The following is a 14,380-nucleotide window of genomic DNA, read 5'->3' as shown; positions in this document are numbered from 1 at the left end:
TTTTAATGTTGACTAGCATTTTGATTGCATCCAGCTAAAGTTGAGAAGAATTGTGTACATAGAAGAAGTAAAAAAATTTTGCCAGGATGGTGGGTGAATGGGCATTGATACATGATAGTGGTTTTAATATCCTCTATCATTTTCATGAGGTTGAGGGTCTTCCATATTATATGTAGTTAAGGAATCAAGAGCTTTTTTGTTTTTGCCCTCAATATGTTTGTTTTCTTGTCATTTGAGATGTAATATTTAAGAAAATTGAATGATGGGGCCAGCATTGTGATGTTACTGGTTAAGTTGCCACCTGCCATGCTGGCATCCCAGCTGTTCCCCTCTTGATCGAGCTCCATGCCAGTGCACCTGGGAAAGCAGCAAGGATGGCCCAGGTCCTTACTTAGGTCCCTTCACCTACCTGGGAAACCCAGAAGAAGCTCCTGGTTCCTGGCCTCAGCCTAGCACAGCCCTGGCCATTGCAGCCATTTGAAGAGTAAACCAGCAGATGGAAGATCTCTATCTTTATACTTTTTCCTTTCTTTCTCTGTAATTCTGCCTTTCAAATAAATAAATCTTTTTTTTTTTTTTTAAACCAGTGCTTAAAAAAAAAAGAAAATGATGACAACATATTATGGAGGAACTTCTGTGCTACACTTTTCTTTTTGTGCAGCATAAAATAATGACTATAAATGTACTTAAAAAATTCATCTGACAAGGGTTACTAGATTCAACTTACCCTAAATTCCCACACTTTTACAATTGAGCTATTTCATAGTCTTCTCTCCTTGCTAAACTTCAGTAGTTTGAACAGGCTGCCATAAAAATCACAACTTTTGTTGTGTATCTAGAACAAGAGTGCTTCAAAAATTCATGGAAAATAAAATTTAAAAATTATTTTATTTTGGTGCAGAAAATTTTGAAATCCATATGAAGGAGTACTCAAAATTTAATAGAAAATGCATATTATGTATAAATCTCAAAGTTTTGTACCAAAGTAATTTTTTTGAAAGTTATGTTTGTTTACTTTACTTACTTAGAAAGCAGAAGTAACAACAGAGACGGGAGAGAGCGCGCAAGAAAGATCTCTTCTATCCACTGTTTTTTCTCTCCGAACCCCCTTAACAGCCGGGGCTGGGCTAGGCTGAAGCCAGGAGCCAGGATCTTCATTTTGATCTTCCACATGGGTGACAGGAACTCAAGTACTGGGGCCATCATCTGCTGTCTTGCGGGTGGATTGACAGGATGCAGGATGCTTGTGGAGTTTGAAACTCAAACCTAGACATTCCAGTATGGGATGTGGGCTTCCCAAATGACAGCTTACCTCTGCTGCATCAGAATATCTGCTGCTAAACCCACCTTTTAATTCCATTTCCCTCAAACTTTCTGAAGTACCCTTAAATATATGCGCTTAGATCATTTTAGTGATGTCTATTGTATTCCTTAGGATTGATCCTTAAACTGTATGACTTCAGTGGAGTGATATGTGAATTGTGGGGGTCATTTTTAAATGAAAAGTGAAAAGAACCCTGTAATTAAGTTACTAATCATTAAATTATACGTTTGAGTGGGAAACTTCTAGTTAGTATTTGGTGAAGTATTTCATTCATGGCCAAGAAAGAGAAATAGTAAACTAAACAAAATGGAAAGTTTCTGTGTTCACCATGTTTAGAATTTCTCTGAATTGAAGTACAAAACGATGATGGTGGTGGTGGTCTCAGATCCAATTCAGGATTATATGTTGAATTTCTTGCACACCTTTCTCTCTCTCTCTCTCTCTCTCTCTCTCTCTCGTCCCCATCTCTACTTCTCTTCCCTTCTCCCTTTCTCTTTTCTCTCCCTGCTTTTCTCCCTTTTAGATTTATTTGAAAGCCAGAGAGAGAGACCCAGACCTCCAATTCCTAATTTACTCCCCGAATGCCTTTAACAGTTGAGACTGGGCCAGGCCAGACCTGGGCATTGCAAACCAAGGCCATCTGATGTGTTATGCTGTAGTCTTCTAACAGTTTTTTTGTCTTGCATGATTTTTTTTTTTTTTTTTTTTTTTTTTTTTTTTTTTTTTTTGACAGGCAGAGTGGACAGTGAGAGAGAGAGACAGAGAGAAAGGTCTTCCTTTGCCGTTGGTTCACCCTCCAATGGCCGCCGCGGCCAGCGCGCTGCGGCCGGCGCACCACGCTGATCCGATGGCAGGAGCCAGGAGCCAGGTGCTTTTCCTGGTCTCCCATGGGGTGCAGGGCCCAAGCACCTGGGCCATCCTCCACTGCACTCCCTGGCCACAGCAGAGGGCTGGCTTGGAAGAGGGACAACCGGGACAGAATCCGGCGCCCCGACCGGGACTAGAACCCGGTGTGCCGGCGCCGCTAGGCGGAGGATTAGCCTAGTGAGCCGCGGCGCCGGCTTGTCTTGCATGATTTTTACAGTTTTGATCAGCACACACAAAATATACATATATATTACTGACATGTGTAATATATATAAACTCATATATATTACTTATATATGTGTGTATACATAAATATGTATAGTGTATGTGTGCATGTCCTCACACAAATACACATGTGTTTGTCTGTATTTCCTAAGTTTGCTTGCTCACAGGGTTTAGCAACTGACAGCCACTAGCATTGTCTATTCCACACTGAAAGAAATTGGATCTCCTTGGAAACATTCTAGAGTTAGGGCAGGGAATGTACAGATGTGCTTTATACTATCTTACTATGCTGTCAAGGAAGGAAGTGCTCATAGAATAATGGGGATGCTTTAAAAGGATGCAGGAACCTCCTTTAAATGGGTTCTGGTAACCAAATCTGGTTCTGCTTGGGCATCAAAATAGTGATAATAACAGATTGTAATCTGTAGGATAAAATTGAAATCTGTACTGATAAAAATTAATAAATGAGCGGATAGGGAAGGTGGGAATGTTTATGCTCACCTTTTACTGCCAACTACTAATTGTTGAAGCAATGAGAGAATTTATCCTTTGGGAACCACCATCACCAGTATTATTTCAGGAAAAAAATTAATGTTAATGCTAGTGGATCAAAGTTTTGAGAGAAACAAGTTTATTTTGTTTGAAAGATTCTGTCCACGGAACACCCCAGTCATGATGTTACATGGTTCCTGACACTTGGAAGCTTGATTTTACAAACACATTTCCCTTCTTAATGCTTGTATTCTAAATTTTCTAAGATTATTTGAAGATCTTTAGATTGAACCTGATGTTGACAAAGCACACATAACAAAACAAACTCTGTTTTGTTTTGTTTTAGGTCAGTGCTCCAGTTGTAACATCCACCACTCAGGAAAAGCCAAAGGATAGTGATCAGTTTGAATGGGTGACTATTGAGCAGTCTGGGGAGTTAGTGTATGAAGCACCAGAAACCATTGCGGCTGAGCCTCCTCCGATCAAGTCATCAGTCCAGACCATGTCTCCCATACCTGCTCACTCTCTAGCTGCTTTTGGATTATTCCTTCGTCTTCCAGGCTATGCTGAAGTGCTACTGAAAGAGAGAAAACATGCCCAGTGCCTTCTTCGATTGGTACTAGGAGTGACAGATGATGGAGAAGGAAGTAAGTTATTAATGAAATTTATCAATTCATACATAAGTAGGTTATGTAAAATTATCAAATCATGGCCTATTGTTAATCTTTTATTTCTTTCATAGTTACTTTTTGATGCTTTGTTATTGGTGGTGGCTCAATTGCAGTATTAGACATAATAAATACTAAAGAGCTTTCAATTTTATTTCAATATTTATTCGGAAGGTGTTTACTGGATACAGAGCTGCTGGTCTGTGGACTGCTTATAATAACCATGTGGTGGGCTCTACCATCTAGGTTTGTGTACTTGAACTCTGTGGTGTCCAAATAGACACATCACTCAAGATTTACATGTCATTGAGCAGCACTTGACTGTACATAGACTTGGCAGGTTACGAAAAGCTTTGAGCGCACTTAGTACAGTATTATGGAGTCTCAAGTATATGAGATTGTTTCCTACTCAGTGATATGGATGAAGTATTGTAATTTTGTTTTTTTTTTTTTTTAAGATTTTTATGTTTATTTGAGAGGTAGAGTTGCAGACAGAGGGAGAGACACAGAGAAAGTTCTTCCATCTGCTGGTTCACTCCCTAAATGGCCACAACTGCCAGAAGTCAGCTAATTCGAAGCTAGGAGCCAGGAGCTTATTCCAGTTGTCCCACATAGAGGCAGAGGCCCAAATGCTTGGGCCATCTTCTGCTGCTTTCCCAGCTGTAGCAGACAGCTAGATCAGAAGAGGAGCAGGTGGGACTTCATCCGACGCCTGTATGGGATGCTGGTGCTATAGGCGGAGGCTGAGCCCACTGTAGCACAGTGCCAGCCTCAGTGTAGTAGTTTTTATTGAGACCTTAGTGGATAGATTAGGTTTACATTGGAAGGTTACTTCAGGATGAAGGAATGGTTTTGAACAGTTTTTGGAAGCTCTGAGTGTCTAAGAGGAGATAAGCTAGCTGATAAAAGGTAGCATTGACAGCTTGTTGTAACCAATTATGGAAAAGGTTTATTAAGAACTTGAGAATTTATTTTCAGTACCAGTGGAGAATTATTAAAATGTATTAAGCAGAATACTAATGTCATGAGCATGATTTTTTTTATGAAACTGAATCTGCTGGCAATGTTTAGATGAAAGAGAACAGGATTGGGAAAGTAACAGTATGTATTATAATATAGAATAATATGTAATATGGGATAATAGAAAGCTATGGTGGCCGGTGCCGCGGCTCACTAGGCTAATCCTCTGCCTTGCGGCGCCGGCACACCGGGTTCTAGTCCCGGTCGGGGCACCGGATTCTGTCCCGGTTGCCCCTCTTCCAGGCCAGCTCTCTGCTGTGGCCAGGGAGTGCAGTGGAGGATGGCCCAAGTCCTTGGGCCCTGCACCCCATGGGAGACCAGGAGAAGTACCTGGCTCCTGCCATCAGATCAGCGCGGTGCGCCGGCCGTGGCGGCCATTGGAGGGTGAACCAATGGCAAAGGAAGACCTTTCTCTTTGTCTCTCTCTCTCTCACTGTCCACTCTGCCTGTCAAAAAAAAAAAAAAAAGAAAGCTATGGTGATTGTTTCTGTTGAATTGGGATCGTTATTTACTAGAAGGAAAGAAAGATCACTTAGAATAGCCTCACAAATAGACTTTCACATAGGTTACTTTTAATTGTTAAGTGACCATCCCATTAATTTTAAAATTTATTTAATTTTTGAAAGGCAGAGTTACAGAGAGGCAGAGAGAGGGAGAGGGAGAGGTCTTCCATCCGCTCATTCACTGCCCAGATGGCTGCAACAGTCGGAGCTGGACTGATCTGGAGCCAGGAGCTTCTTCCGGGTCTGCCACAGCGTGCGCACTTGGGCCATCTTCCACTGCTTCCCTAGGCCATAGCTGAGAGTGAGATCAGATGTGGAGCAGCTGGGATTCTCTCCAGTGCCCATGTAGGATGCCAGCATTGCAGGCAGCCGCGTTAACCCACTATGCCACAACGCTGCCCCCTCCATTAATTTTAGTGATTGGTATTGATTTATTTTACATACCATTTAGAAACCCTGTACCACACTGTATGATTTTGTGTCTTGAAACTCTGAAGCTATCAGATAAAATATCCTTCTTTTGTGTTATCAGGTTGATCAAGTCTTTCATATATGTTGACAATAAATGTTTTTGTAATCATTACTGTTGTTCTCTATACTAAGTAGTCTTGATTAGTTTTATATAAATTATATGTGCTGGTTTTAACTGATCAAGAATTTTTAATAATCTTATTTAAGTATGTAGAGGGGTGAAAGCCAGTGCATGTTAACATATTCATTAGACAGTATAACCTAAGTAGAAGTGGAAAAAGAATTACCTTCAGGTCATTTCAGACAGTTTTTAGTTAATATACAAGTACAATAAATTTTCATTATTAATTATTAATATCATAATTATATAGCCCTTCCTACAACAGTTGTCTCCTCTACTAGTCACGTGGCACTGTTTTGTTTGCATTTAATATTTCTTTCTGGCTAGAAAACAGTAGAAAATTTTATTGCAAAATGAAAATAGCTTTACTTGTTTAGTTCATTACTGAAAATACTCCCAAGGCAAGCAATTGCTTTCTATCATAGGAAACTTTTAATCCTTTTATTTTGGTACATTTATTTTCATTTATATTCTGATTTGTAGTGATCTCGATGTATTAGTACTATTTAATTCTATATATTTAAACTTTCTATTGATGTTTATATATACTGTCTTTTTTTTTTTTTTTTTTTTTTAAGATTTATTTATTTGAAAGAGTTACACAGAGAGAGGAGAGGCAGAGAGAGAGAGAGAGGTCTTCCATCTGATGGTTTACTCCCTAGATGGCCACAATGGCCGGAGCTGCGTCAGTCTGAAGCCAGGAGCCAGGGACTTCTTCCGGGTCTCCCACACGGGTGCAGGGGACCAAAGACTTGGGCCATCTTCTACTGCTTTCCTAGGCCGTGGCAGAGAGATGGATTGGAAGAGGAGTAGCCAAGTCTCGAACCGGCGCCCATATGGGATGCTGGTGCTTCAGGCCAGGGCGTTAACCCACTGTGCCACAGTGCCGGCCCCTATATATACTGTCTTACAAAGCTTTCCTGACACTGTTTATGATTAAATTTTCAGACATTACTGTTTTGTTTGGGCTGTTTTATACTAAATATATTTACATGATTTTATATTACATTGTTAGTTGATAATTTGTGACTCTGTATGTAGCTCCTTGTTGGGTTTTTAAGTATATTTGAGTCCTCTTCTGTTTTTAATCTAGGTCACATACTACAATCTCCATCAGCCAATGTGCTTCCGACCCTTCCTTTCCATGTCCTCCGTAGCTTGTTTAGCGCTACACCTCTAACAACTGATGACGGTGTGCTTCTAAGACGGATGGCCCTGGAAATTGGGGCGCTACACCTCATTCTTGTCTGTCTCTCTGCTTTGAGCCACCATGCCCCACGAGTTCCAAACTCAAACCTCAATCAAGCAGAGGTAGGTTCAATTATAATTTTTTAGGTTATGAAAACTAACTTTGAGTACCTAATAAAACTTTGTATGATCTTCCTAATATGTCAGAGATTTGAGGCTTTTTTTTTTTGTAACTAAGGCAAAGGACTTAGAAGTGAAACTTAGTTGTTTTCTTTCTCCTTCAGAAAACCACAAATTAACTTTTGTACTTGAGGAACGAAGATTTCAAAGCTTAGTAATCTTTTTCATTTATCAACATATGCTGAATTTATACTCTAGTCTTCTTTCCTTTTATTGAATGTTAGAGAATCATATTATTGAGTGGGAGACTCTAATAGCCAGTGTAGTAAGACAAGGGAAACAAAGAATAGAACAAAAACTAAAGCAAAACCTGTTGTGATTTTATTGTTATAGAATGTCCAGAATAATTATTGGCATATGTGAGTTTTATGTGAGACTACAATAAATGAATATGGAATCAATATGTAAAAATTAGTTATATCTTTTTGTAGCAATAAACATGTACTTTTTTTTTTTTTTAAACAGGCAGTTAGAGAGAGAGAAGCAGAGAGAGAGGTCTTCCTTTTCCATTGGTTCACTCCCCAAATGGTTGTTACGGCTGGCGCATTGCGCCGATCCAAAGCCAGGAGCCAGGTGCTTCTCCTGGTCTCCCAAGCGGGTGCAGGGCCCAAGCACTTGGGCCATCCTCCACTGCACTCGCAGGCCACAGCAGAGAGCTGGCCTGGAAGAGGAGCAGCCGGGACAGAATCCGGTGCTTTGACCGGGACTATAACCCGGGGTACCGGCGCCGCAGGTAGAGGATTAGCCTAGTGAGCCATGGCGCTGGCCAAATGTACTTTTTTGAAGAATATTTTACAGTAACTCAAAATAAATATATTTGTAAAATTTATTCCTAAAATATTTGACTCTTTTTTTTTTTTTTTTAAGATTGATTTATTTGAAAGGAGATATAGAGGGAGAATCTTCCATCTGCTGGTTCACTCCCCAGATGACCACAATGGCAAGGTCTTCTGGGCAGGCCAAAGCCAGGAGCCAGAAGCTTCTTCCAGGTCTCCCAGGGGCCCAAGCACTTGGGCCATCCTCTTCTGTTCCCCCAGGCAGATGCTTAACCTACAATGCTGCAGCACCGGTTCTGACTTTCTTTCTTTTTTTTAAGATTTTTTTTATTTGAGAGGTAGAGTTACAGACAGTGAGAGGGAGAGACAGAGAGAGAGGCCTTCCATCCACTGGTCCACTCCCCAGATGGCTGCAATGGCCACAGTTGAACCGATCTGGTGCCAAGAGCTTCTTCTGGATCTCCTACATGGGTGTAGGGGCCCAAGGACTTGGGCCATCATCTGCTGTCTTCCCAGCCTGTAGCAGAGAGCTGTATAGGAAGAGGAGTAGCTAGGACTAGAACCAGCATCCATATGGGATTCTGGCACTGCATGCAGTGGGTTAACCTACTGTGCCACGGTGCCACCACCTCCTTCTTAAGTCTGAATGGTACTATGTTTATGTTTATGTGTGTTCATCCGTTTATAAACACATGGGCTCTTTTCTCCCACCTACCTACGTTCCCTCCTTCCTAATCTTCCTTCCTTCCTTTTTGGATAGGTTGCCGTGAATATGTATTTACATGTTTTTGTTTTAAGATTGGTTTTAATTTCTTTTGGGTATATACCTAGGAATTTCTGGGTCATGCAGTAATTCAGTACTCAATTTTTCAGAAATTGCCTAAGTGTTTTCCGCAGTGGCCAAACCATTTAAACTTCTCAGAAATAGCTATTTTTTTTAATAAATAAAGGCAGATAGTAATAAGTTTTTATATTCTGTTACAAGCCACAGGTGTCAAGCTCTCATAACCCTGCGTCAACAGAAGAACAGCAGTTATACTGGGCCAAAGGGACTGGTTTTGGAACAGGCTCCACAGCTTCAGGATGGGATGTGGAACAGGCCTTAACTAAACAGAGGCTGGAAGAGGAACATGTTACCTGTCTTCTGCAGGTATATTTGTAACGTGTATATTATCATTGTCGATAGTTACTTTGTTTTTTGTACGTTTAGCGATTTTTAAATATTGATGACTTACCCACATCAGTCACTATCATGCCCACAATGTGCTCCCGGCCTCCAGTGCATTCTAGGATGGCAGTGGTCAGTGATTGCTCTTTTTCACTTGTTCCTCCTAATTTTTTCCCTCGTAGTTTCTTTGCTGAGGAAACTAGCAAGGATGAAATTATCCTGATAGTCTCTTGAAAATGCACTATTTGAAAGTCATATTTTTGGCCAGCACCGCGACTCAATAGGCTAATCCTCCACCTAGCGGCGCCGGCACACCGGGTTCTAGTCCGGTCGGGGCACTGGATTCTGTCCCGGTTGCCCCTCTTCCAGGCCAGCTCTCTGCTGTGGCCCGGGAGTGCAGTGGAGGATGGCCCAAGTGCTTGGGCCCTGCACCCCATGGGAGACCAGGAGACGCACCTGGCTCCTGCCATCGGATCAGCGTGGTGCAAGGTTCGCAGCGCGCCGGCCACGGCGGCCATTGGAGGGTGAACCAACGGCAAAGGAGGACCTTTCTCTCTGTCTCTCTCTCTCACTGTCCACTCTGCCTGTCAAAAAAAAAAAAAAAAAAAAAAAGTCATTTTTTTTTTTAGTCATCTTCTCATCTTAACATGATGTTTGTGGACTCAAAATAGTTATTATATTTTTGTTTTTCAAATTTCCTAACTTTTCCAGACTAGTATGGAAATACTTTGCCACAGAAACGAGGAGAGATGCTGTAAGGAAAATCTTTAATGTGTAAAGAGAAGATTAGTTTTAATTCTTAGATCCACTAGTTGAAGCTATAATTTTCTGTAGTTCTAGAGTGATATGCTCATTCTAGTATAAAGTTCTAAGATTCTATCACCCTCAAACTTTGAGCTGAATCTGTTCAATAAAATATAATCATAAATAAGATCAGAATTTCTATAAATTTTTAATTTTAAATTATTTGTGGAATTGCTTTCATTTATCTTATCATATATAGTACACCATCCTTTGTAAGCAGTATAATCTTTTAAAGATTTTAATAATTTTTTTTTCAAAACCTAGTATGAGATAAGGACTGAGTTGAATATTTATACTCTGAGTATGCGGATTGAATGTCTTAATATAACAGGCTTTTAAAGTATGTGAAACTATGATGCAATTTAGTTTCAACCATTTTTATGTTTAGGTTCTTGCAAGTTACATAAACCCTGTTAGTGGTACAGTAAATGGAGATGCTCAGTCCTCTCAGGAGAGCAGAGGCCAGAACAGTAGTGCCCTGCCTTCGGTACTGCTGGAGCTGCTTAGTCAGTCCTGCCTCATCCCAGCCATGTCATCTTATCTACGAAATGACTCAGGTAAAGCACTTTGTGGTGATTCCTTTGAAATATCCTTGTGGGTGAGTGGTTTTGTTTATTTATTTGTTATTTTATTTTATTTTATTTTATTATTATTATTTTTTTTTTTTTGACAGGCAGAGTGGACAGTGAGAGAGAGACAGAGAGAAAGGTCTTCTTTTGCTGTTGGTTCACCCTCCAATGGCCGCCACGGCCGGCGTACCGCGCTGATCCAATGGCAGGAGCCAGGTACTTCTCCTGGTCTCCCATGGGGTGCAGGGCCCAAGGACTTGGGCCATCCTCCACTGCACTCCCTGGCCACAGCAGAGAGCTGGCCTGGAAGAGGGGCAACCGGGACAGAATCCGGTGCCCCGACCGGGACTAGAACCCGGTGTGCCGGCGCTGCAAGGTAGAGGATTAGCCTAGTGAGCCGTGGCGCCGGCAGTGTTGTATCATATTAAATAATGAGATTCAGTTAAACTATTTGATAGTTTATTTCTGAATAATTATTCTTGAGATAGATAGGATACAGTTTAATACTGTATCCTAGAACATGTGTTAAGTTTTCATTATGTTTCTGTCTTCATCTGTGAAAGTATATTTCTTTCTCTTAATAACCTGTAATTGAAAATGATAGAACAAAGAGTAACAAGTTCATGACAATATTCTGATCTTAATATGTTTGAATTCTTGGGTTTTTTTTTAATTCTGTTTTTGTCAAACAATATAAAATTACGAACAGTAGTAATTTTTGAAGAAAGATGCATAAATCAGTTACACTGTACTTGATAATAGGATAGTGTTTTAAAATTCAACAATAAAAGTATTATAGATACTTTTGTCAATGTGCAATTGATTATTGATTGAAACTAATTTATTGTTGTATAATTATCATCCTAGAAATGGATTCTTTTCCTAAGTAAGAGTAGAAAGTTAACATATATTCTTTAGACTCATAAGCATATAGATATTGCCAAGAGAAACAAACAATCAACATCTACACTTTTTAGCCAGGGCCTTAAAAATTTTTTTTTTCATTTCAACTCTCTGTCTTGTTCTTACCTTTTCACTGCCTTTGCTCATATTTTTCCTTGTGAAAATAAACATTTATGCATTGCATTAGTTACAGAATAAGTAAAGGCCGGCACTGTGGCTCACTTGGTTGATCCTCCACCTGCGGCGCCGGCAACCCATATGGGCCCCGGGTTCTAGTCCCGGTTGGGGCGCCAGATTCTGTCCTGGTTGTTCCTCTTCCAGTCCAGCTCTCTGCTGTGGCCCAGGAGGGCAGTGGAGGATGGCCCAAGTGCTTGGGCCGCTGCACCCGCATGGGGACTGGGAAGAAGCACCTGGCTCCTGGCTTCTGATCGATGCAGTGCTGGCCGTGGCAGCTATTTGGGGAGTGAACCAATGGAAGGAAGACCTTTCTCTCTCACTGTCTATAACTCTACCTGTCAAATTAAAAAAAAAAAAAAATAAGTAAAGAGAACAGAGGGAATGAATCATGAAATAGTCTGGTGCTCTGTAGCAGCTGTGTTGCTGCTTTGGATGGATGGGAACTCCCTCGTGTTTGGAAAAGAATTGTCCACTTTGTCCTCCATGATAGAATGAGTGCTTTAAACACACACCACTTTGCAATCTGCCTTAAAGACCTTCCTAAATGTTTTGAATTGATAGATTGGTTTTATATATCAGCTTTGTCATTAAAGTTGTATTATTATTTATTTTCATTTTTCTTTTTTTTTAAGATTTATTAATTTGAAAGTCAGAATTACACAGAGGGAGGAGAGGCAGAGAGAGAGGTCTTCCATCCACTGGTTCACTCCCCAGTTGGCCGCAACAGCTGGAGCTGGGCCAATCCGAAGCCAGGAGCCAGGAGCTTCTTCTTGGTCTCCCATGTAGGTGCAGGGGCCCAAGGACTTGGGCCATCTTCTCCTGCTTTCCCAGGCTATCGCAGAGAGCTAGATCAGAAGTGGGGCAGCTGGGTCTCGAACCGGCACCCAAATGAGATGCCAGTGTTTCAGGCCAGGTGTTAACCTGCTGTGCCACAGCGCCGGCCCATTCATTTTTATTTTAAAGAGTACCGGAGATCTTTGATTTGCTGGTTCATTCCCAAGTATCAATATGATGCTAACTGAGCTGGGCCAGGCTGCAGCCAGGATCCTAGAACATAATATGGATCTTCGATGAATGTCAGGGACCCAGATACTTGAGCTTTCCCCTGCTGCTTCCCAGGGTGGACGTTAACAGGAAGTTGGAATCCAAAGCAGAGCTGGGACTCGAACCTAGGCACTCTTAAATGGAGCACAAGTGTCCCAAGTAGCACCTGAACCACTTAGACTTGATGACATCCTGTTCTGTTTCATTTTTTTAAATCAGAAGATTTCAGATGTAGAATATATTTCTTAATTAAGTTAAATATTTAAGACAGTAGAAAATTTAATTTTAGATTGTATGGAATAGTTGAATAGGGTGGGATAAGGTTTCTGTTCACCTCACCTCTCCATCATTAAGGTCTTATTTTATGAATACTTTGAGGATACTTGACCTACCAAAAACTCTTAAGTTTCTATCTTGTGTTGAAAATTACTCTCTGTGTGACACTGAGCTTTTATTTTTATAGTTAACATTCAAAAAGAAGGTTCAGTATTTGCATAACATTCAAAATAATCACTATTGATACACGTTTTTGATGATTTATAGTTTTTCATTATGTGTGCATGTTAATCAACAAGCTGGCCTTTTGGTTTGAGGGGGATGTAACTAATATGTGACAAATTAGAATTTTTGTGTCCTGCAAAAAGAGGTTTACTGTTAACTTGTGACAGTCAGGTATAATCCCTTCTCTCCCCTTTTGTCCTTCTTTTGTGGCTCAACCAGGTGTAAGTTTGATACTTTTCTAATCTTTAGACTTTCCTTCCTCATAACCATGATTGATATGAATACCAGAACGTACTTCTCATTATATGAAAACCTCTGAATTATCCTATTGAAGAGCTCACTGTGCAGCAGGATAGCTAAGTGTATATTACTTGCACAGATGTTTAGAATTTAGCTTACATATTTCTAATGATAACTCTGTGCTGGCCATTAACATCAATAAGAATGTTACATAAAATCGACCTTTACTTTTAATACTAAGTGGAATAAGGATACCTGTTAGTGTTCTTGTTGGGGTGTTGCACTTCAACACCTGATTAACCTGAAGTCTTTCACAGAATTCTGTGTTGATTAATTATGTGCAACAAACTTTTCTCTTAAAAATAATTTTTTTCTGGATTTCTTTTTTGTTTTTAAGATTTATTTCATTTCTAGGTCTAAACCAGGAGCTAGGAGCTTTTTCTGGGTCTCCTATGTGGGTGGCAGGGACCCAAGCACCTAGGCCATCTTTTGCTGCTTTCCCAGGCGAATCAGCATGGAGTTTGATCAGAAGTGCAGCAGCCAGAACTGGAGCCAGTGCCCATATGGGATACTGGTGCTGCCAGCAGTGTATTAACGCTGCTACACCCAATTACTGGTCTCCTTATTCTGGACTTTTATTCCAAGAATTTAAATCAGTAAGATAAGCCAGTATTTTTAAAAGTTTTTATTTCTTTCTCAAAATTTTGACTTCCACTTGTCATGGCTGTGTTAATTCTTCAAAGCTACGTTTGTAGGCCAGAGTAACTTTTCCTCTTACCACTATCACCGTTAATATTTATACTAGTGGCTTACTTAGTAAGTCTGCACTTGTCCCTCTGGCCACCAGATGGAGATCCTGTTTAATTTTTAGAAATGTTTGCTATAATACACATATTTGAATGTTAATAATTTTATAATATAATTTTATGCAGTGTTTTTAGTGTTACCTGTGTTTTGACTACAACCTGTCACGTGAGGTCATTTGTAGAATTTTCTACTGTGACATCATATCAACACTCAAAAGGTTTCAGATTTATAGAGTTCTATGTATTTTCAGCTTAGGTGTGCTCAACCTATAAATTTAGTACTTTTTGAAACGTGATGATTTTGAGCAGCCCTTGTCTCAACTGTTGATGAGT

The 14,380-nt window shown here is 40.3% G+C and overlaps 1 protein-coding gene across 22 annotated transcripts in view; it reads left to right on the top strand.

Moving 5' to 3' along the window:
* BIRC6 (baculoviral IAP repeat containing 6) overlaps nt 1–14,380 on the top strand; it is a 272,057-nt gene that overhangs the window by 208,528 nt on the left and 49,149 nt on the right. For all 22 annotated transcript variants that reach the window (XR_011386716.1, XR_007918299.2, XR_011386717.1 and 19 more), the window contains 4 exons: nt 3,255–3,555; nt 6,785–7,002; nt 8,821–8,985; nt 10,196–10,364. Coding sequence is in view for 19 of the 22 variants with exons in the window: in XM_070069267.1 (XP_069925368.1) it covers nt 3,255–3,555; nt 6,785–7,002; nt 8,821–8,985; nt 10,196–10,364 (853 nt within the window). In the remaining 3 variants the exon portion in view is untranslated. The remainder of the gene's footprint in view (nt 1–3,254; nt 3,556–6,784; nt 7,003–8,820; nt 8,986–10,195; nt 10,365–14,380) is intronic.

The sequence above is a fragment of the Oryctolagus cuniculus genome, chromosome 2 (assembly GCF_964237555.1).
Source record: "Oryctolagus cuniculus chromosome 2, mOryCun1.1, whole genome shotgun sequence".
NCBI lineage: Eukaryota > Metazoa > Chordata > Mammalia > Lagomorpha > Leporidae > Oryctolagus > Oryctolagus cuniculus.
Note: the sequence above shows the minus strand (reverse complement) of the source record. Positions and strands in the feature narration are given on the sequence as shown.